The sequence below is a fragment of the Myripristis murdjan genome, chromosome 13 (genome assembly GCF_902150065.1).
Source record: "Myripristis murdjan chromosome 13, fMyrMur1.1, whole genome shotgun sequence".
NCBI lineage: Eukaryota > Metazoa > Chordata > Actinopteri > Holocentriformes > Holocentridae > Myripristis > Myripristis murdjan.
The window spans coordinates 33,099,932-33,124,393 of NC_043992.1; the positions used below are offsets into that span (position 1 = coordinate 33,099,932).

At 40.5% G+C, this 24,462-nt stretch overlaps 1 protein-coding gene across 1 annotated transcript; it reads left to right on the forward strand.

Annotated features, from left to right (window-relative positions):
• The first annotated feature begins 722 nt into the window (after positions 1 to 722).
• slc13a5b (solute carrier family 13 member 5b) lies at positions 723 to 17,612 on the forward strand. Its single transcript, XM_030067692.1, has 16 exons — positions 723 to 862; positions 2,364 to 2,406; positions 9,319 to 9,359; positions 9,769 to 9,865; positions 10,358 to 10,515; positions 11,442 to 11,570; positions 11,680 to 11,816; positions 12,081 to 12,304; positions 12,471 to 12,645; positions 12,768 to 12,890; positions 13,025 to 13,237; positions 13,407 to 13,513; positions 13,621 to 13,742; positions 14,252 to 14,413; positions 15,580 to 15,717; positions 16,261 to 17,612. The coding sequence occupies exons 1-16, from the start codon at positions 740 to 742 to the stop codon at positions 16,384 to 16,386; spliced, it is 2,118 nt and encodes a 705-aa protein (XP_029923552.1). The 5' UTR covers positions 723 to 739; the 3' UTR covers positions 16,387 to 17,612.
• The last annotated feature ends 6,850 nt before the right edge of the window (positions 17,613 to 24,462 follow it).

Here is a 24,462-nt window from a genome sequence, read left to right on the forward strand (position 1 = left end):
GACTGCAGTGTAGTAAAGAGTCCTTTCCACATGGTGGCATTATGCAGCAACATCTGTGATGCTGCAGGTAGATATTTTTTTTCCCCTCATTGTTTTGGTTCAATTTTAGTCCGAATCAGAGTCCACTACAAGAGTTCACTCTTTTGTTTCACTGGTCCTGTGAAAGCGACCAGCGCCAGAATATGTAAAACACCATCACACCTGAATATTTATACCTGTGTACGTTTGTTCACTGTTCCCCTGGTGTGGCAGTTTCAGATAAGCTCTCAAATTGAAACTTCAAACTTTAATTCATCCTTAGGCAACAGTCTCCAACAGTGACATTTTGGTATTGTTTGGCCCCCGCTCAGCATTATTGTAGAAGTGGTTTGGCCCCTGCTACTCACCCATTAAGGTCACAGTTTCCAGTCATCTTGGACTGAACTTTTACTTTTGACCACACCACCTGACGAGCAGCATACTGGCGGGGACAGACTGGCCGAAGCGGCCCATTTATTATAATTAATATTTTAAACCTTAGCCTCTAATAATGACTTTATGGACTAGGCTTATCACCCAACGTCTGCTGCTCTTATCTGTCAGTCAGTGCGACCCAGCAGGCAGGCCCCTGCGGCCCCACCCCTCCCCTCGCTAGGCAGCATGTGAGACAGAGTGAGCAATGACTACAAAAAATAAGATAGAGGAGAAGCCAAACTAAAAAGAGAAATTAGATAGCAGTCGGAAAGAAATCTCTTGAGATATGTGCAAATGCAGAAAGCTGTCCGAACTGTGCGCTACCTCTCCTGTCACACCTAGTCCTGTAAGAGCCTGTGGACAGGATTACAGAGCCCAGCACCCTGCCCCTGGCACAAGCTGCCCAAAGGTTAGTATAACCAAAGTGGTAAGAGAATGCTGGTTTATCTAAGAGCTATACTTAGAAGTTGGCCAGACACTTAAGTAGGCCTAGTTACCTTTTATTAAGATCATGATAATTCTTTTTGTCTACTCAAAGCCCTTAGGCAGAAAAGTGATATTCTAACCAATAGCTATGGCCACATGCAGGTGTTTAAATTCTGAAAATGCCCTAAAATTACATGAAAGCAGAGAATAGATTGTGAACACAGAGGACAGTTTTGTTTTGTTTTGGGGTTTTTTTGTGTCCTGTACGCCATAGGAATTAACCTCACCACCACAGCTTTAACCTTCAAATCATGCACAATTTGTCTCTAAAGAAGCATCTTCAACACAGAAAAAAATGTAATGAGACACAAAATAAAGGATTTTTAAATGCCAAAGCAATCATTATTACTGACCTAATCTTTTGCTTTTTTGATCATATAAATTATAAAGGCACATATGCATCTAATTGACTCCACTGTTTATAGAAATTTCAAATGTAAACAAACCTATTACAGCACCAAAATACAGAAAATAGTTTATGGTTCATCTTTACACGTTGTCTGCTGTTTACTCTTTGCATCAGGAGCTCAGTCAACCAACAAATGAAATATGAAAATATGTCTCCATTCACCATTGTTGTTGTTGGTTATTTATTTTTGGATTACAGATGATGCAGCATTGTTCATTGTTCAAAACGGCATCATTTCTTGTTTAATTTGTCCTCTGCTTCAGTAAACTTATACATGAGTCTAGTCTACATTTGCTGGTGGTGTTAGGGGCAGCTGTGTGACAGTGTTTAAACTGGGGGCTGTGGAGAACATCCACTGGGACTTTTTTTTTTTTTTTTTTTTGTCCCAGTCCACCCCTGTATATGGTGACAAGTATGCACATCTCTGCAAATGTATTTCTGACGTGGAGTACTTTTTATCTTGAGTGCATTTTGTTGAGATTATGGTAGGGCTAATTGTCCTGGTGCAAATTATAGCCCCAGTTCATCCCTGTTTATTGGTCATGGGACGGTGCGGTCACGTTAAGTTTGCCTGGGCTTGCATTGGATGAAAATGACTTGGTTTGTGATAATCTCTCTAGAGTGCATTACACTCCATACCCTCAACACTGAGAGCAATTTGGCCACAAACTTCAAAGCAGCTCACTTTCAGTGAACTGCTTTGACTCTATTATAAAGTGTTGAAGAACAACACAGAAATGCCATGGAAGCCCCTTTTCCAAGTTAAAGCAATAGTGAAAGTGTAGGGGATGTATTAATTTAGTCAATCTTTGGTGTTAGTTTTTAAAATACCAAAATAGTTCACACCATGTATGGCACATAGTTGGTGGAACAAAAATCTTAGGAAATGTAATGGTGTACAAACACTAATATAGTCTTGAATTAAGAAAAAAAAAAAAAAAAGCATTCACTGAGCCAAAAATGTATTAGCGTTTGAATAATGACAGCAAACAGTTTTTGGTTTACTTATTTTCAGGAAGTGACACCGTCATGGAGGGAAAACAACAGTGAGAAGCAAAGTAAGAATCCACCTGGTTTGTGTGTTTCCGAATCTTTCAAAACGTTTAACCGATTATCATCGGTTTAACACATCAACTCCAATATTAAAAGTTATTTTAAAGAATGTGACTAGGCTCTCTCTTTCATTTATGCCAAATGTTGCCATGTTTTTCATCACATGGAGACAAATGGCCTGTATAAGCTTGAAATGTCAACATCGTGTGCATAGTAGCAGGGTCACTGTGCACATTTTATTAGAAGATAATCTGTAAATATATTTATTAATTAAAATCTGTGAATAAATATTGTAGATAAGTTATATAAGTCAAACAGGCCAAGAGATATAGGCAAAGGAAATATAATTTTCCTGAACTGGAAAAAATGGGACAACCACACAATACATTGACATTTTTTCCTGATGTACACACCTTGTGATGATACCTGCATACTTACCAAAATAAAACAACAAACATACTTACTGGATTTGGCTGTGAGAAGAAAATGAGTCAGCTACCTGTGACAATGAGTAATAAACACGCCTGATTTACCTATTGAAAGGATTTCAGCAGACTGCTTACCTGATAATCTCTGGAAAATAACTGAGTAAGATGCTTAGCTGACTTACCTGCCTAAGTCTGAGTAATACACCTACATATGAAAAGAAATTAAGTAATATTCTTGCAGGATGATACCTGAATGCCACACTATTTAATTCACATATTGTTTTGTTTGAAGGAATAACTCACATGTAAAGGTGCAAAAGGTGCAAAATCAGCTTACGTGAGGACCGTTTGGACTCAAATGACAAAAACTGGATTGCTGAGTCTATATGGTTCTCATTGGCCACCCAGCAAATTGCATACTTTTTTGTGAGTTGAGTCTAAATGGTCCTCACTTCAATTTCCTCCTTGGCAGTTTTGCACAGTTCACCTTGAACCACAAATTGCATATCCCACATCTCACATTATGCCACTGGGAATCCCAGAAAATATGATATTGTTCAATAACAGGCTTTTTGTTTATAAATCCTCACTATCCGGTTATTTGCAGTGATTTCATGTGGGAACGTCTACTAAAGATAAATGTGAAATCCTTTATTTTATGGTGGACATGTAAATATGGCGTAAACACATTCTCAGTTTGGAAATCTCACTGAAAATGTGAGCCACTTGCAGTAGAAAAAGAAAGGTTAATGTTGCACCACAGAATGAGAGAAACCGCCTGGTGCCTGACAGACTGAAAATTAAATTCATTTTATGTTCTTTCATCTGAGTTGAGAGGCATGCTTCATAGAAAAATGAATTCTGATCATTTGCTTTGGTTTGATAATTAAAATGGACTGAATGCTGTAAATGGTAATATGCCTCAGAAAAAGCAGATTCCATGTGGCACGCTCAATCTTGAAAACCTGTGCAAAACAGCGGTGCACTACAGTGTACTGTGTGATACCTGCCTATGTTTTAATATTTATTTTTAGTGCACAGTCCACATGTGCAAGCAAGTGGACTGAGAACCTGGAAAGCACAGCATGAAAAGTTTTGCAAGAATTGCTCCAAACCGCTGGACAACTGCTGCACAACGCTGTGATGCAGCGCAAGTGTTTGTGCAGAATTTTTATGAATTCTGATGAAACACAACAACTGCACTGTCAGCACTGTTATAAAATTTGCATGCCTTCAAAAGAAGTCAATGTGACTATAGGCATGAATGTTAAAATCCCACTCTGGGTTGTAGTCTCACGATTACAGGGACGCAAATTAAAAGTTCTTCTCATCCAAGCACACCACCAAAGGCAGCATAATTACGGCCATCACGTTTCACGGAAAAGATGCAGCCAGAGAACATGACATTCTTTGGCTCAATCGCACTCCTGCTTTTGCTCGTACTCTTCTTTTAGAACACAAGAACAGGCTGGCCTCATCTTATGCCTGGGCCCAGCACATTTTGTTTGGGGCCTCCCTCACTTCAAATTATGGGACAATCTCTTAATTATGTAACAGAACTTGAACTGCCCTGAACTTACTTAGATTTCGTGATGGAGCTGTTAACTGCATCCATGCATTTCAGCTGCTCAACTTGTCTTGGGCCACAGAGACTGACTTTTAAAAGCTAGAAATAGAATTGATGCAAAAATATGAATAAGAACCCATGGTTTAAATGTTTCAGTCATCTTTTTTTTCAGTCAAGTTTGCAATTTGGTGGCAGAAATGATTCAAATTCCATGTTTTAAACATTTCAGTCATCATGAAGACAACAATAATTTGATAATGTTCAGCTATACAGTTTATGCCATATAAGACTATGCCACAGCTATATTGCTGTTTTCCTATGCAGCCTTGGAACTCCAAATGTTTTAACTTCATTTGAATTGGATTACATTGTCCTCTGTGAAATCCTCTCAATCCTCTCTGTGAAACCCTTGGATAAACTCTAAAACATATAGTTGTCCAGCTAAAACCAAAGGCAGTTTTTCTTAGCTCCTGAAAAGTTTACATTTTGAAGAGATGAGGTTTCACCCGACAGCAATGGTATGATTTGGGGCCATACGATATCATTCAAGAAAGAACGGCAAATTACATCAGAGCTAAGGACTCTGGCTGAATGAGGAGTATTATCACTGTCAAGGTTAGGCCCTCAGTGGGGCCAACAACAACTGTGCCAATTGTAACTGTCATGGTGATGGTTAAATCTTTATATAGTTGAAATGTATGCAATGTACTTTGGAGACACTGTGAGTTTACAGTGAGTCAGTTTCAGCTCAGAGTTTCTAGTGTGGCGATGAATAGAGCCTGTCCTCGGGGGAAATAAGGTAGATAGATAGATAGATAGATAGATAGATAGATAGATAGATAGATAGATAGATAGACAGACAGACAGAGGCAGCTTTATTTGTCATTGTTCACGACAACGAAATTACAGAGCAGCTTCTGGTGCACTATGTATAAAAAATCTAAAATAGGGCCAAATGAAATGTGAACATTAATTAATTGATAATAAAAGCAATTAAAACAACCTAATCAATTCCTTCCCACAGTGATCAAGTTATTGCACAAGTTACTGCAGATACGTCCATGAGTAAAGGGCATGTAGTGCAATAAAAATAAAGTGCTGGTTTTGCCAAACCAGCGGGAGAGGAGGGGGGTGGGTGTGAAGGGAGTTCAATTCAATTGTTCAATTGTGCCACAATCCCGGCAAAGAAGCTGTTTCATCCGAGAGGTACATGCAGCATAGGGTGGCCCATTTTTACATGTAAATTTTCAACTTCATATTTTTTAAGCTCCTAACCCCTAAATTGGTTGCAATGCATGAGAAAACTCTGCTGTTTTCAAGGATTGTTGTTTTTATTCATTCAATTTCACCTTCATTCTTGGGAAAACGTAATGTTGCAACTGAGGCTAAAGATCAACTTGAAATTTGCTCATGTAAACAAAGAATTTCAAAGAACTTGTAATACATTTTTTGTTTGGCTTATTATAAGTAATCAACTTAGTAAGTTTCATGGTGGTATCTATAGGATAAAATTTTTACCCTATTCACATGTGAAAAAAGACTGTTAAGTCTATGGCTAAACTTCAAGGTCGATGAGAGAAGGGTAAATGTTGTCCGATTGAGAAAAAAAATTTCACCAGCAGAGTTTTCTCATGTATTGCAACCAATTTAGGGGTTAGGAGCTTAGACTTTCCAACTTTCGTGTTTTTGGGCCACCCTAATGCAGTAGTGTTCCTCTCCTCTCCTGCAGGACGACAAGAGGTTGAACAGGTGGTGGCTGCGGTGGGATGGAGTCTCCATGATGCTGACAGCCCACGGGGGTCATGAGGTGTAGATTGAGTCCTAGTCCGGTATGTGGGTCCCGATCATATCCTGTGCTGTGTCAACTATCCGTTGGAGTGCTTTTCGGTCAGCCTGATTTCAGTTGGCATACCACAGTGTCATGCAGTATGTCAGTACGCTCTCATCAGTTTAAGTTCACTAGTAGTTCTTGGGGCAGACTCTGTAATGTCTTCAGATAGTAAAGGCACTGCTGAGCTTTCCCTAAGCCTCTGTCCGGCTGAGCTCCTCTGTAATGTGCACCCCCGAGAGCCTTAAAGCATGGGACCTTTTCCCTCGCCTCTCCATTTATAAGAAATGGGCCATGTTCAGATTAAATAAAAGGTGATCACTACCCTCTAAGGGTTTGTCGAAAAACTTAGTTGTGCTGAGACTATGCTTTCATTCGGCTTGCACAAAATGGAAATTTATCCCATTTTCAAAATATCGTTAACTAAAAAGATAATTTATGCAGTGAGTCTGGCCTTGGGGTGTTCAGTTTTACAGTGCACACATGTAGGTGACAGGTGGATGTCACCCACTTGGAGGAGTGTGTGCAGACCTGTATGGGATGGGTGCAAGTGGTGTCTGGAGCTTGCTGCCCTCTCAGGATTTAAAGTAATAGAGAGACTGTGAGAGTAAACTTCATTCAGTGGATTCGTTTCATCCTGTAGTTTGAAACATGTCTAAATGCACCTCTTTTGGGTATAGCTAAATCTTCACAGTCAAAATATGGCCAGTCCAGCTATAATCAGGTATGAAACTTAAAGAGAACATTGGAGGAATATGTTTGTTGTATCATATCATGAAGTCTGGTACAAGGGAATTGATTTGTATTTAAATTTAGTGGAGTTTTCGAGGAAGCCAGACTTCCCTTTGCATGCAAAAGAAAATGATGTTTACCAAACACAGACCAAAATAAAAAGTTTTTTTTATTTAAAAAGTGCTATTTGAAATTTCTTCATTGCTAAAGAACAGCCTTGAAGCTTAATTTGTAACTCACATTCATGTACAATATAGGCCAGCAAACTGTCAGTTTTGTTTCAAGTGCTGTATCCATCCGTTAGTGAGCAACAAAATGTCTCCAAGCAAAGGATTTGGTTTTATGAGGCATGCCTCTCCTTTTTGTTCACTGTTTTAGGCACACTAAAAAGGCTGGATTGTGTCAGTAAACCAGTGGCTGGATTAAAGGACCGTACCAGTGATTTTGAATGTTTGGCCCATTTGCTACAATATACCCACATTTTACATTGCTATAAGCCATTTTGCAAATTGTGTGGGGCTGCTAAAGATTTCACAACATGAGCAAAATGTTGTGATTTTCAAATTTGACTTTTGGGTTGTAACACCCACCTTATACTGTTCTGCTTCTGCAGCTCACAAAGCTCTTGCCATTCATAAACCATGGAACTGATAATTGGCTGTGTGAAGCAAGCAATTCTCCGGGAACTACTTTCCAGCACAGTGACCGTTTCACTCCATCCAATTTCAAGTCATCAAAACACAACAGTGCTGCTGCTTTTAGGGAAACTAATACTGGTAACTTTATTATAATGATGAAATACTGCTGTGAAGAAAGTTTGAAGTCTCTCAAAGTTCATTTTCATATCATAGCGGAACGGATTGACAACACTGGCTGGATTAAAGATAGGAGAAATGATACTGGAGTTCTGAAATACAACTCTTTGGGAGAAGATTAGCAGAAATATAAAGTAGTGGGAGTAGTAATAGTAGTAATTTACTTTTTAGTGTCACACTTACAAGACACTACAGGACATAATCAACAGGAGCAATAACAAAATGAGTGTGGAAGGAATAGTATAGTGCATCTTCATTCATATTAAACAGTATCCAAACCAGAGATGACTAACAGGCCTGCTCCTTGACAACATAGCTCCAAAATGTACCTTGGGCACAGACTGGGCATTTAACATTTTCAGAAAAATAAAGTGTCCTCATACACTGTTGATAAGCATTTAACTTAAACTGAACTAGATGCAATACTTTAGTCTGCTTTCATCAGTCATAGAAAATAAATCAGATGTCCTGTAAAGTATATAGGTACATGTTTTAGATATTAAAAAATTTATGGTACTGTATGTACTGGTATGTAAAATCACTGGTATGGTCCATTGAGTTGTTGGGTCATTTTTGGGGGGTTGTGTCTTTTATGTTGGGTCATTTCACTGAACGCAGTGGTGGATTAGCCACAGGGTTATTATGTTATATTAGGTGGGCCAGTCAGAATAGAATAGAATAGAATAGAATAGAATAGAATACTGTACAATAAATCTTTATTGTCCACCAGGGTGGAGAATTGTCTTTGGCTCACCAACACATAAAACAGACCAATAAGAAACAATGACATACAAATATGCAGCAATGCATGCACACCATAAGGACACCATAAAACCAATTAAATTAAAATATAGTATCATAATAAGTACAAGTAGTGATAAAACAGTTCAAGTCAGTGTCTGGGGATTGGTCACTTTGTTGAGTTTAGAATAACGATGGCATTTGGAATTAAGGATTTTTTTAATACACTTGTAGCCAGAGGGGCTCTATAGCGCCTCCCAGACTTCAGAGGCTCAAACTGGCTAAAAAGAGGATGAGAGCTATCTGCCTTGATTCTCTTCGCTTTCCTCCATGAGGAAAACCAATTCAACACAGCCTGTATGGTTGTGTTATTATAGTTTTCCCTCAAACCAAACAGAAACAGAGGCCGAATGGAAATTCTTTCTTGCAAAAGGTTTGAATCAACAGCTCTGATGAGGGTAGATGGTTATACCAGAGATTAAGAAATGATAATGTGTGAAATAATGGAGAAGAATAGCTATCTTACATTAGGTTAGGCACCATTAACTCAATCCCCTTGTGGACATCAGGTAACATTACCAGCGGTTAGTTTAAGTCTGTAACCGTTTTGGATTTGTTTTATGTTTGTGTTTTACATGATTCTTGTCACAGCTTACTGCATGGCCAAGTGTCAACGAGACAAAAAAGTCCTTCACTGACCTTCAGTCTGTATGGATTTCTCAAAGCAGTGAATGTTTCTCCACCAACACTGTTTCACTCCTCAGCAGTGAGTCCAAACCATTCCTCCTCTTTATGCTTTTTGACAGGTTGGAACAGACTTGGTACCGCAGCTGAAGACCATCCCCTTGTGCGTTGGGCGAACACCCCACAGGCGTTTGTTATCAAATATTGTTAGTTAATTATCAAAGTAATAAAGTGTTTTTAACCTCTAATGGCTGTGCAATGTATTTACTGTGTAAAAAAAGAAAACATCTGTACAATGGCACAAGATATAACCCGATGGATGGCATTAAACCCAGCATCTCAGTTATTTTCACCCAGCACATGAGCATTCTGGTTAAACAGTAGAACCCAGTACTTGGTTCTAGCCAGCCCAGCATGTTTTCTGTCCCACAGTTACCTGAGCTGGGGTTATTTTTTAATCCAGCTTTTTTTCTTTGAGTGTGCTAATATCTGTACTTTAACACCCCAACCCTGCCCAATTCCGACGTGAATATTTGGACCCATGTTTTTCAGCATTTTTTGGTGTCCTCTAGATTTGGCCTATTTTTGCCCCAAAGAGTGTGTCCACGCCCCTGTCAGGCCTGAGCGAGCTCACCCCCCATTCATTAATTGCTGAGGTCAGCGCTGAAGGTAATTATTCACCATGTACTCTGGCATATTATATCCCCATGTAGGCTATTATATGCCTCTTATTTCCTCTTTCTCTGTCTGTCTCGGAGCCAGCGAGTCATACTGGGCTGACAAACCCCTTATGCACTGTAATAATCCTGTAATAAATGTCATGCAAATGTCACAGGAAAACCCTAAACAACAATATCTAAGAGGAAAATGCCTATTATAGGAATATAACAGTAATACTGTGGAGAAAGTGTGTGTGCCAGTGGGAGGCCAGACACGTCTTTACTGGACGAAAGGTTTGGGGGTTGTAATCATGTGGGATTTTTTTTTTCTTGGGGAAGACTCAATCAATGCGTTTTAATGTGGCATGCAATCTAGTCAACTCTCTCTCTCTCTCTCTCTCTCTCTCTCTCTCTCTCTCTCATTGTGATTCGCCTCTCTCCTCTTTTATCCTCTGTGGGACTCCCCCCCTTTTCTCTCCCCCTCCTCCCGCCTCACTGCAAGTAAAAAGCCGATCCATGGTGCGAGAAACTTGCTTTCCCCCGCTTTCCTCTCAGTTCAGGATGGCATTCATCAAAAGTCTTCGCGGGCTCAAGAATGAGATTATTCTCCTCTCAACACCATTTCTTCTTCTTCCTTTGCCTTTGGTGATCGGGACAACGGTAGGTAGAGCCTGAATATTTTATTTTAAAAGGAAAGTTCAGATTTAGTTTAATGACAGCTTACTTTGGAAAACTTGGGGAATGGTGGTGAATAGTGAGTTTTGGGTGGAGAGTAAAATCAGCTGATTGCAATTTGCAACATTTATTTTTGTTTGTTTTCATTATTATTATTATTATTGCAGGTATGGTTTCTTCTTCATCATCATCATCATCTTTTTTTATCTAAATACATGTTAGACCTACTTACGAAGAAGAAATGAGTAGCCTACTTTTTACGATCTTAGAATCTTAACATAGGATTAATAAAATTAATCATCAGTTCCAGTGCGACATTAGAGATCTGTTTTGGCAAAATGCCGTCAAAATGAATGAGGCCGGCAGGCTGATGTTCACTCGGCGCTTGCACCTGTTGATGCGACGTCCGGCTGCTGCACAGTGCACTTGAGGCAAAACGCATGGGAACTGTCCTGTGTTGCCCGGGGCTGTTGCACCCTAGCCCTGTTATTTTAACTTAATATGAAGGGTCATCATGTCCGGCGTGGGAACACAGTCAAAAGGCTCTCTCCATGTAGCCACTGCTACATGTGAGATAGGCACACACAGGCTGCAAGCATGTTATGATAAGCACAGCCATGCTTCCCACGTCACCGCAGCCACTTTCATGCGCAGCAAAGCTGCCGTGAAGGAATGGCCTGTGTGAAGCTGTGGTCTAGCTCATGTAAGTGTACAAACAGGTGACTAAAAACAATAGAGCAGCACACTGATCTTTAGCCTCTGAAGCTTATCTCGGCCATCTCTACTATAACCTGTCATTTAAAATTATGTAATAGTGACTGCATGGCCTCAGATGCAGTTCTGCACTGATATGCTGTCTTTCACATTATCCGGCACTTTTCATGTACATGTTCCTACACTTGTGTGTGCAGGAGGCAGCATGTGCCTATGTGATAATCCTGATGGCGGTGTACTGGTGCACAGAGGCCCTACCGCTGGCTGTGACGGCACTGCTCCCAGCCCTCCTTTTCCCGCTGTTTGGCATCATGAAGTCCAAAGATGTAAGAAAATCGGACAACTTACTACAGTGATGAATTGATGTTGCTCAGTGAGGACTGATTATGTTTTTCACCGATGCATGTCTCAAGTGAGGTGATTTAACTGTTGCAGGTGTGTATGCAGTACCTGAAGGACACAAACATGTTGTTTGTGGGGGGGCTGATGGTGGCTGTGGCTGTGGAGCACTGGAATCTGCACAAGCGCATCGCCTTGAGGGTGCTGCTCTTCGTTGGTGTGCGTCCAGCACTGTGAGTGACTCAGCGGCACACCTCCCCCTGCAGATTCTCTATTATATTTGACATTTTTTAGACATTTCCGAATGTTACCTAATCAGTCCAGTCAGCAGCTAGATAAGGAAAATGTAGATAAGGAAATGGTGTTTGAGTTTGTGAATGGTGTCATAAAAGTGAAAGGCTCTTAATCTTTCTCTCTCTTGTCACTTTTTATTGTAAAACACTCATGCTCACTCGTATAATCCAAGATAACTAACAATATTTTTCTCCTCCTGACAGTCTGATGTTGGGTTTCATGGGTGTGACAGCCTTCTTGTCTATGTGGATCAGTAACACAGCCACCACTGCCATGATGGTGCCTATTGTCCAAGCTGTGCTGGAACAGCTCAACAACTACAGCGAGGTCGAGATTCCTCAGATCCTCAGCTCAGAGGAGCAGGTCTCACCGGCAGACGCTGACAGCAAACAGCCTGGACAGACGGGCAAGCAGAGTGAAGGACAAGGTGAGCAGATGGGCCAAATGGTGTGAATACGGTGGAAATGTTGTTCTGTTTCATCTGAGGGAACCTTTTGAAACAATGTCTTGTGCAGCATAACAAACATTTTGTACTTGTAAAACTATGCTGCTAATAACTCATCTTTTCCCATGCCTTCTATTTGAATGCCCAGTGGTGGTGACTTTCTTAGATGCAGAAGTGGAGGCTGCCAGGCGCAAAGAAGCAGCGGAGAGGATGAGGATGTGTAAAGGCATGACTCTGTGTGTTTGTTATGCTGCCAGCATTGGAGGCACAGCCACACTCACAGGGACAGGTCCCAATCTGGTGCTCAAGGGACAGATGAACCAGTGAGTATCCCTGAGCTCTGAAAGATGTTTTCAGTGTGTGTATTGGTACTTAGGAATTACCTTTTGATATTTTCAGTCTTGCTCATTAAAATAGCTCACTCTCTGCGTTGTTTTTCCCATAGACTCTTTCCACAAAACGGAGATGTGATTAATTTTGCCTCCTGGTTCGGCTTTGCCTTCCCTAACATGATCCTCATGCTCACACTGGCCTGGCTCTGGCTGCAGTTTGTCTTCATGGGCTTCAAGTGAGTTTAGTGATGATTAAAATCAAATTGGTCTGACAGAAGCTTGAATGAACATCAAAAAATCTGTGCCGCATCAAGAGCTTAATTGAATGTAGAGGTGGCACAAAGATTTTCATCCCGTGTGATCCCTCCAGCTTTAAGAAGACCTGGGGATGTGGGTCTGTGAAGACAGAGAAGGAGATCGCTGCCTATAATGTGATCCGCGAGCAGCATCGTCAGCTGGGTCCCATGTCGTTTGGGGAGATGAGTGTCCTGGGTCTCTTCATTCTGCTGGTGGTGCTGTGGTTTACCAGGGACCCCGGCTTTGTTGCCGGCTGGGCAACAGACATCTTCAACTCCAAAGCAGAGTCTGTCTACATACTTTTTCAAATCTTTGATTATTTTACACATCTAATTTTCATTGTCACATTCATGCACTTGATAGCCCAGACAGAAAACAAATTCATAATTTTTCCGCTTTGAGGAGACTTTAGAGTAAATGTTTTGTTTCCATTCCTTCATCCCTGCACCTCTCAGATACGTCACAGATGCCACAGTGGCAGTGTTCATTGCAGTCCTTCTGTTTATTTTGCCCTCTAAAGCACCACGTCTCTGTTCATGGAGGAGTCATAGTTTTGACAATGGTGAGACACTGTATCTTTCTGCAAAAAAATATGTGATGTGCAGTTATGTCTGAGTTTTTAAGCTGAACAATGAAGTAACACTGTCATTGACTTTTTGGGATCTTTAGCACCCCATCAAAACTCTGGCCCGACTCCAGCTCTGCTCACCTGGAAAGTGGCCCAAAAGAAGTTACCATGGAGCATAGTGCTTCTTCTTGGGGGAGGATTTGCCCTGGCCAAGGGCAGCGAAGTAAGTAGCAGTTTCAGTCATGTTTGTTGGGATAAGTCTGATGAAATGGTATTTAGTCCTGGCAAGCCCAAGCAGTGCAGTAGCCTGCTGAACTGAGATGCACCTGATGATGATTCAAGAATAAACTTAAGATCTTTTTATTCGGCATAGCTTACACATAATACAAAAGGCATGATAATGTCTGTGTGGTATTATGTTGGTGTGGGTGCGGGAGTGTGGCAATGGTGGCTGGTTGGCTGTGTAACTTTTATGTGTAATTCAAGAGGTTTTTTAGGTTGTTGTTATTGGTTTGTATGGCAGAATGCAATGTTTCTGTGTACTTATTATGAATATTTGGATGTAATCTGACTTTTTTCTGCACTTTCTCTGTGCAGGAAATATGCAAAAGAAAAACAGCAAATTTGAGTGAATGAGAGTGACTAACTCACAATTGCCGATCAAAAGTATGGGTAACGACTGTACATTATATGTATGAGTACAACACTTAAACCATTATGTTCTCTCTTCAGGAATCAGGACTCTCCAAGTGGATGGGAGATCAAATGACTCCCCTGCAAACCATCCCGCCATGGGCAATTGCTATGATCCTGTGCCTGCTGATTGCTACTTTCACTGAGTGCACCAGTAACGTGGCCACTGCGACTCTCTTCCTACCTGTCCTAGCCTCAATGGTAGGAATCCTCACAGAGAAAGATAAAAGACAGTTTTAAAAACCACCACCAACAACCACCAAAAAGAAAACACAGACACACACACACATAACCAGAAGTGGTGTATTTTTAGTTTGCATGAGGCAGTCATTAGTATTTGCCAGCAGTGGCTCTGTGAGGTGACGTGTAAGATCTTGGTGAACTGATCCCCCAATTGGAGTCCAGCTCTGAAGCTACTCCCAGTGGGAGCCGGCCTACATTCTCTTGTGTGGTTGCCCCTCTAGTTAGTCAATTGGGCTGAATGTGTTCGCTCCCCTTCGCCGGGCCCCTCCTCCCATTAACAACCTGCCAAACACACCAATTCAGCTCAGTGTCTTGTAATGGTGCCCACCCCATTGCAGCTGAAGAATGGTATTACAGTGCCCAGTGGTACAGCACTCAAGAGAGCACCAGAGCTGGGCTGATGGAGAAAGTGCCAAGCAGGGGTATTCAGACAGAAATTTATCGAGGACAAAAGCCGAATGGGTGCACAAGAGTGTCCCAGTCCCATGTGAAAACGGGGCAAGAGGAAGAGGAAGGGAGGGAAAAGGGGGAAAAAAGGAGTGTTTGTACAATTACACGCAGTTTGAAGTGGGGAGATGACACGTTGTGGCTGTCATGGCTTGTGGCATGTCACCTCATGTTTCAGTTTGTCAAATGAGTCATTATCTGATTTTTTTTTTTTTTTAAATCAAGACAAAAAAAAATTGTTATGGTTAACTGATATACAGCTCTGCGGGATAAATAACAATAATTACAAAGTTTAAAGTATTTTCACCCATTTATTTTGAGAGCCAAAAATTACTGTTCACTTGTCAGCTACTGTGCTGTGGGATATGTAATTCTGAGGCAAACTCTGCAGTGTGATGTTTTTTGCATTGTGACAGTCTGCCATTATTGCTACATATGTAGTGCTTTTCCATTTTAGTTACCATGAGTCAGCCCCAAGCGTACAAGAATTACATCTTAATTACACCCACCTAATGAGCGTTTTCACCCAGCGCAGAATTGCACACATTTCAGTCTGAGTTATGAGTCAGTGATTACGGTGCAGAAAAATAGCCAGATGGAGGAGCAGAGAATGTAGTCATCAAGATTGTGTTCATCCCAGCCTCAGACTGTTGACGCTTTCTTTTCGTTTGTTCCAGTCCCAGTCCATTGGAATGAATCCTCTGTACGTCATGGTGCCTTGCACTCTCAGTGCCTCATTTGCCTTCATGCTGCCTGTCGCCACACCACCAAATGCCATTGTTTTCTCCTATGGCTACCTCAAGGTTGCTGACATGGTGAGTTTACAGTGTTCATTCAGTTAAGTATAGTCCAGTTGTGCAGAGCTGTCACTTGCAGGATATCATTAATAGAGCCCAGCTGATGTAAAAGTAAGGCTGATATAATCTGCTCATACTGGTTTGTTGCAGAACCGTTAGTATCAGCATATATGTTAGCAATAAATAAATAAATAAACAAAAAGATATGCAGAAAATATGTTTGAAGTAGTTTAAATTACATTGTCCAGCAGAAACTGCTCCAGCTCCAGTGTCTGCAACACTGATGTAGCAATGTGAGTGCGGAAAGTGCAACAAAACAACCTTAGCATAGTCATATTGGTAAGAAGCGGTGCACAATCTATATTGATACAGTATATATTTTTTCCCTTTCAGCTTAATAATGTACCATATAAACCTCCATATTTGTGATTTTTCTCATGTAAAATTGGTATCCATACTGGCCTAAAAAACAGTTACTGTTGCTGCATTCATGTGTTCATATACATATGCAGTCGTATCCTGAAACTACTCAAATCACTGTCTGCTTTTTCTCTCCCTCAGGCCAGGACGGGAATAGTCATGAACATTATTGGTATCCTTTGCATTACAATGGCCATCAACAGCTGGGGTAAGGCCATGTTTCACCTGGACTCCTTCCCTGCCTGGGCCAACGTCACAGGGGTATGAGCCAGGTTGTGGTTCGGCCGTGGGAGATATTCCAAGCACATCCCTCCCCATCCAACAGGAGCCAGGCAAAGATCTCTGGTCAGAGAGACAGCACAGGAAGACATGGTGGACTGGCTGTGTCTGGTGCTATTGGGACACAAGCCTATCTAGGCTTGTTTTCATTGATACTTGTGAAAGAGAGTGGTGATGAATGTGAGTGGGAATGGAGGAAATGGCTGAAGAGTGGAATTAAAAGTCTTGTTGAATTTATATTGCACCGAAATGGAGTTACACATTAAAGTAGACCCTGTATGCCCTGGAGACAGTATTCACCTCCTATAAATGAAAAAAAAAATACTGTTTCATTTTCATAAGTAGCCAAGATAAGTAGAAGCACTGCTGTTCAAGTCAAATCTTTGTTATCCCTCGAAGGAAAGTTGGTTTGCAGCAAACGTGAAAACAGAAGTAAGTTATGTAGAGCTGAACAGTCAAATAAACTCAAAGAGAAAAGTAAGTTTTCCTCAAAGTCATATGCACCCACTTTCAAACACAGTATAGCAATATAAATAAGTAAACAATGTGTATAGACATATCTTTTAAATCTCATTTAAATCAGATCCAAAGCCAATTAGACTGCTAGCTGGGTTAGCCATTTGAGGATTTATAGATTAACACAATATAGATTAACGCAATAACTTGTACAGTTTAAAAAACTCTCATCTATGCTCTCTCATCTGTAGCCACTCTAACCTAAAGATGACGTGTACATTAGGACATTTGGTGGTTTGGTACTTCCAACATCACTTGAACTTTGAATACTGTGTCATCAAGCCAAAACAAGAAACCCTTATGTACCTTATACACACATTGATTTATTGTATTTGTAAACACTGTCTAAATATGTACAGTAGGCTCAGTGTATGTTGACATTGTGAAACTTGTAACTGCAAAGTAATGGATTATAGTTGAAATTTAATTAAATGTATTTAATAAATATTTAGTTATGTATAGCTTTGTTGTTGATGATGTTGTTATTTTATATCACATGACTTAGTGCATATGTGTACTGGAACAGAAGATTGAAAAATGATTAATCAAGTGTCTTGGCTGCTTGTATGTCCAATGGGTTGAAGAAATCATGTTCCCAGCACTGTGATATCACTCCATCAGGTTAAAACACTGGCAAACAGATCATGTCAAGGTCATGGAAGTCAAGAGTCAAATAAAAGACATCTGATTTAATAATACAACTGAGTTTTAGTGTTTTTGTTACAATGTTGCCTCTGCACACAGTGATGTACTACTATGGAAAGAGACATTTTCCTAAGCTGCACAGCTAAATTGCATTACGTGAAGTTTCATCATAAACTGCTGAATTTCTCTTCCAGGCAAACGAATCTGGACAAAATTACTAAGAACGTATTTCTAAGGAGAATCCCACATTAAACCTTTTCCAGTAGCATGGGAAACAAGTGCCAGTGGAGCTCCCTGTCAAATGGAGCCAAGTCATTTCTTCTCTCACAGAAACAGTACCACTAACACATTCCTTTTCCTCACATAACATACAGTTTGTCTATACTGAATATGGCTATGGCAGAGTTATTGTTATTGCCTGTACACTTTTAGAGTTCTTGTTGGTTCAATTCATGCACGCTATGTTTTTGAACTCTGCACGGTCAAATACTTGCTTTAATTGTAAGTTACCTATTTTAACTTTTTATAGCTTACACTGATGGTCCAGTGAAGGCTTTTAAACCATGATGAGGTTTTGATAAAGCAGGTGGGAAAACAATCCTGGTTGTAAAAAAAAACAGCTTTGTCATGCCACTGTTTTCTGCATCCCAATGATGACACTTTCATCACCAGTCAAGTCTTCCTCAGCTTCATATGTCTACGTTCTGCATTTGAAAGTGCAGTTATTTTGCCCTGCCTCTTGCTCAGTGACCCCTTGTCTCGTGCATAGGCTGATATAATCCTGTAAACACAGTGTGGAAAGCCATGTAATCCTTTGGTGAATGGCCACACCTCAGCAAGAGGTCTGTGTCATTGTCCTCTCACTGAGGGATTTTGTGAACCTAGGGTCAGAGTAGACATGTACTGTCCTGTGTCGTCTCACACCATAAACAATATCAGCTCCAACACAAAGAGGATATTTCACAAGTCTCTGTGTAGACTCACAAACATTTTATCACAATCCAGAGATTTGCTATCTATTTATATTTGGACTTGCAGAACACTGACCACCATGGGAATCATGTCAGACATGATGTGAGATTCACACACGCTCACTGTTTTCAACAAGTTAATCACAAGACAGTGCATGGCAGTATACAGCACTAAACCATTTAGTATTTTTACAACGTTGGTGGTATTTTGCGGAAGAAGAGAGCATGTCACGCTCCGGCAAAGGTAGTGGGAAAGAAGAAGAAGCGCAAGATCGAAAAGATCACATCAAAGGTTGACCTTGACCTCAGTTCTGTTGGACAATTAAAATGTTAGGAGCTTTAAGAGCGGTTAACAAGCGGTTGGGTGTATAGAGCAGTCCAGATCACTATGATCTTAGGTCCCACTGGGGGAAAAAGCTTATGTAATTACAGTGCCTTTCGCTCCCTTTGCTGCCTCTCAGCCACCCACTCATTATCCAATTGAAACACGTCTGCATGTATCATGGCCTCTATTATTGGCTATATTTAAATTTAAGGGTTCAGTAGGAAATGGAACCTGTAAGCTATTCTCTTTGGTGAAGTTTCATGAGACTTACTGCACACACAAGACCTCTAGTGAACTCAAAAACCTCCCTATTACCTCATTATAAACTAGGCCCTCTGCTTGTGGAGCGAACCAGTGACAGGCAGAGCAAATGACCTCCAGTGAAACATCCTACCAACTGTGATTTGACAAAATGTTCTTACAGGCAGTTAATGTCAGACAGAGAGCAGAACAAGGGTCTGGGCTGAAATGAAAAGCACATTTTGTACCCAGTCCACCTGTTACATCTATTTCCAACACAGAAAGTTTTGTGGATAAGAATGCCTTTTAAGCTGCCATCTACATTGTATGTATCAGTTACTCAAGAGGACAATATACGCCCTGTCTGATACAATCAATCCCTCCTGGTTCTCAAAGGATTGTGTGTAGAAATGGCTTTAGTTAGTCATTCAAGTCTCGGTTTCTGACCTCTCTCTGGCCAGTGGCTAAAAGACAGAGGGCCTTTCTTTGCACCGTTACAGACCAAGCTGAGCTGATCCTGACCAGGCCAAAGAGATATTGTCCTTACAATAATTTTGATGCTGTGAAGGTAAGCCATTGAGTTTTTACCAGCACCAAAGTCACCAAAAATCTCTTTTAAAGGTGAGATGAGCAGAGGTTGCTGAAGGGCAGTGAGAGACACTAAACAACTTATGACTCCAACTTTATTGAGATTTCTGCATTCAGAAACACACGAGCAGACCGAGGCTTTGTTTTTGTTGTTGTTTGTAGGCCTTCCTACCACTCAAATGTGGCAGCTTCCAATCCCACTGACACCACGCCCCCTAAAAGACTCAGCACGCACTTGCAGTTCACCGCAAACTATGCAGCAATCACGGTGAACCAACAACTCATGGTGCTTAAAAATGGCAGCTCCACGTCATAAAACATGGAGCTCCAGAGTCGCAAAGTGCGTGTATGGATTGGAGGGTTGGGTTCACATTGAGAGTGCGCTGGTGTAGATAACACATATGAACGCTGTAACGTATATGAAATATAAAAACTTTGGTTATTCCAGAAAAAAACTCTCTTAAACACCTACAAATATAATCAGCAAAGAATTACTCAAAACCAAACACAAACTTAATAGTCTCCATCAATACTCTCCAAACTTAATAGACTCTATCATTTGGGCAATCACAGGTAATGTCAAGCAATGGCGGTTACATTTTCGCCTTTATCCATCCAGTACACTATACTAGAGGCACAGCACAAGCTCCACAGCTACAGCTCAATTTAATTCTAGGTTTCCAAAACTCATCTATCAATCTTTGAGTGCAAAAACCCACTATACTTTGCAGACAAAGATAATATGGTGCTACAGGAGGTTCACTTTACAAAATCGAGTGGTAGTCCATAGTCACTGTTGCTAAATAACCTCTTTGTTAGGATCATTTGTGCAGTGGTGAGATACCCCCAGGTAAGCTCCGGTTAGGCCTGTCGGCTTATTGTTGAGAAAGTCGCTATAGTGCCACACCAGTTATTACAAGACAGGCTCTCTGTGCCTTGTCCAACCCCCCCCCCCATGCCACCTTCTTACAAGCACATTGTGGAACACAGCCTTTTTCTCATTATTAACACCAGTAGCATCATGACATTGGCATGACAGTATAATACCTTGTAATATAAGATGAATCCTCTTTCATGCAAAAAAAAAAAAAAAAGTATTGAAAAAGTATTGAATAGTAAAGTATTGAATCATCTGCACAAACTGAATTCATACATATCTGTTACAAGAAACCCATCTCATGCAGACAGTTTCAGAAACTCAAGACCAGATGGATTGGCCAGACCTACCACTAAACTTTTAGTTTCGTTCTGATTAGCAAAAATACACCAATAAATCAACTGTAACTGATCTGTAAGGACGTTTTATTATCATCAGCTGCAACAGAGGGAAAGACAGTAACATCTACAGTCCCAACAATGACTTTTTTCACTCCCTCTTTTCAGAATTAGCCGACTTTCCAAATTCCCATATTATTCTAGGAGGTGATGTTAACTCTGTATTGAACCCAGATGTTGATTGGTCCTTTATTTCAATCTACCATAGCTTCTCCCACTCCTCATGAACAGGTAAACAATATATGTCAGAATGTGGATTGATGGATATCTGAAGACTACACAATCCAGATAACAGAGAATATTCCCACTATTTCCTACGCCTATACCATAAAAAATCCTTCTCCATCACTCTCTCCCACTCTCTAGAAAACAGCAAAAGCAGTACTAAAAGGTAGAAGTAGAAGAAGAAGAAGAAGAAGAAGAAGAAGAAGAAGAAGAAGAAGAGGAGGAGGATAATGTTTTCTCCTCTCGCTGGCCAAAAAACAAAACAAAACAAAACAAAACAAAACAAAAAACAAAACTCCGTCAATGACATTGTGAATTTGGTAATAAAACTGGTAAACTATTGGCTAACCAGTGGAAACAACCAACTGAAAAATCTAACCTATCAAGTCAAAACAAGATAATGCTGGAAACACAAGACCACACTGCAATAAATTAAGCATTCACACATTACTACTCCAAACTATACACCCCTGACCATGACACCACATCTACAGAAGCCGATACTTTTCTGAGGAATGCCTCCCTCCCAAAACTCTCCACAACCCAGGAAGAGAATCTGGATAAACCACTCACCCGAGATGAACTGAGGGAATCACTACTGCTCATGCCCAACAACAACTCCTCCGGCTTAGATGGATACCCAAGTAAAATTTTACAATCATTAGACTTAGACTTAGACTAGACTTTTTTTATTGTCATTGCACAAAAAAACACAGCAGTGAGTTTTTTGCAACGAAATGTCATTGCTTGGCTTCCAGATTACATCTCTGGTCCCTTCTTGCACCCGTATTTCTCAAAATAATCTCTGAAATCCTCGGTAGTTTTAAAAGTTCCCCACCATGTGAATACGGCCCTGAGTACACTTATCCTTAAACCAAAGACCCTACACACCATAGACACTATTAATGAACACTGATATTAAAATTATAAGCAAAGTTTTGCCATTAAGATAGCAATCTGTAATTTCATCACTTGTGCATCCAGCTCTGACTGGCTTCATTAAAGGGAGACATTCCTCAGAAAAAAATGTGAAGATTATTCAACATAATTTATTCATATAAAACCCAAAACTGACACAGAAATAAGACATCTTGCCATTCCTTTAACTCTAGATGCTGAAAAGGTATTCCAGACAGGGTAGGCTGGTATTTTCTCTTCACATGCTTGGACCATTTTGTCTTTGACTCCTACTTTACCAATTGGATTAAGCTTCTGCATAACACAGCTTTAGCATGTTATGTTAGCTGTAATCATCAATGGACAAACATCTAGATCATTCAACCTAAACAGAGGTACTAGACAAGGATTTACATCATCACTATTACTTTTCACACTTTTCACTGAACCGCTGGTCTCAGCCATAAGACAGAATGACAGCATCTCAGGCTTTAAAACCAATTCACACCATCATATTATTAGTCTATATGCTGATGACATGTTATTATATCTAACAAATTCCTCAATCTCCCTCCCATCAGCCCACAATCTGATTGACAGCTTTGCCAATGTTTCTGACTATTCCATAAACTTGTTTAAGTATGAGATTCTCCTTCTAAGCAGTTTTGACTGGGATGTCGAGGTCCGGGATCTACCCTATAACTATGCAACTCAACCCATTGAATACACTGCAATTCATGTCTAAACAAATCCAAATGACATGTTCAAACTCAGTTTCATCCCATTACTACATGCGTCAAAGACGACCTGGATAGATGGAAAAAATTCCCACCTTCTTTAATTGGCCACATGTCCACCATCAAAATAAAAATTCTCCTGAAACTAAACTATCTGCAATGAACCCTATTAGTCCACTCCTGGGCTGGTTGTCCTCTCTAAATTCAACAGCCAATTCATTTTTCTGGAAAGGAAAAAGACCTAAGTGCATCCCAAAAGGCCTAACTATACTCCAAAAACCCAACAATATAGCAGGCATGATGCAGCAAATTTTTACCACTACTTCTTTCCCCACCAGCTTGAGCGTATCATACACTGCATGAGCAACTGCAATTCTGCCTGACGTGAGCAGACCATCTGTAAGGCTCTCCCCATTCAGCATATTGCATTCATAGATAAATCAGTCAAAAACCACAGTTGCTTCAAATTTAACACCATAAATACCACTCTCGCTGCCTGGTGGAGAGCAAATGACATACTTAAACTATCTCTGCTTACTCTCACCCCTTATCTAGCATAACCCTATGTTTAAAATCAATAAGGAATCCATCTACTTCCCTGCATGGAAAGAGAGAGGAGTAACTAGCCTGGGGCACCTTTTCAGTGGCAGCTCTCTCATGACCCTTGATCTTCTTGAACAAACATCCAACTTACCCCACCACTGTCACTATCAACATGTACAGTTGACAGACCATACAAAAGAAAATTGATATCCATAACTTCCACAATTGCACTCCTCTCGTACTACTAAATCTATATTCATTTCAACCAAAAAAAAAAAAATTATTTCCATATCAAAAGACAAAAGGACTTCAGACTTGAATACACACCACTCAGACGTCAATGGGCAAACCATATGCAGCAACACATTCTCCATGTAATATAACTCAAAATTTCAGTTAATTCACTGCAAGATCCTACAGAGAGTACAAATCAGCATTCACAAAATGTACCATATGGGCTTCACAGACAGAAACACCTGCACACATCATCCCACTGCAACAGACAACCATTTCCATACATTCTGGCTCTGCACACCAGTTGTGTGGTTTTGTTCGGAGGTCATAGGAAAGCTGTCCAAGATCCTCAACCTCAGCGTCCATCTCTCCCCTTCCATCTCTCCAGGGCCATTCCTTCCAAAAAGCAGAACACGTGCTGTGCATAGGGCCTCACATTGCACTGAGGGCTTCCTGCGCAAATGTGGTGCATGTATTATGTTAAATGGCATTTTGCCACACTGCATCTCTCTGTTCCCAACATCCCACATCTCTAAACTTTCATCCAGGATAAACAGTAGCCAGGAAAACTATATTACTCAACTGGAAAGACAGAATTAAATTATGAATTCACCATTGGCTCAATATGTTAACAGACCAGTCAAATTTAGAACAGATTGCAAGAGGCTGCGAGAAAATCAGGCTGGCTTCTGTGATGGTTTAGGATAAATAAATTGACGTAGGATACAGGCTTACTCAGACTACTGTTTGCTGGATGGATAGTGTTTTGCTATATTCATCCTGTTTTCTGTCTTTATGGACATGGACCTGACAGAAAAACAGGATGGGCCCTATTTTCGTGGGTGCACAAAAACACAAGGTGCAGTCT

Bases quoted from the DNA above. Each gene is read 5' to 3' on its own strand.
- slc13a5b (XM_030067692.1), top strand. From the start codon at position 740: ATGTGCAAATGCAGAAAGCTGTCCGAACTGTGCGCTACCTCTCCTGTC. The intron at 11,817-12,080 runs GTGAGTGACTCA...TCCTCCTGACAG, and splicing joins GTTGGTGTGCGTCCAGCACT to TCTGATGTTGGGTTTCATGG. The intron at 12,646-12,767 runs GTGAGTATCCCT...TTTTTCCCATAG, and splicing joins CTCAAGGGACAGATGAACCA to ACTCTTTCCACAAAACGGAG.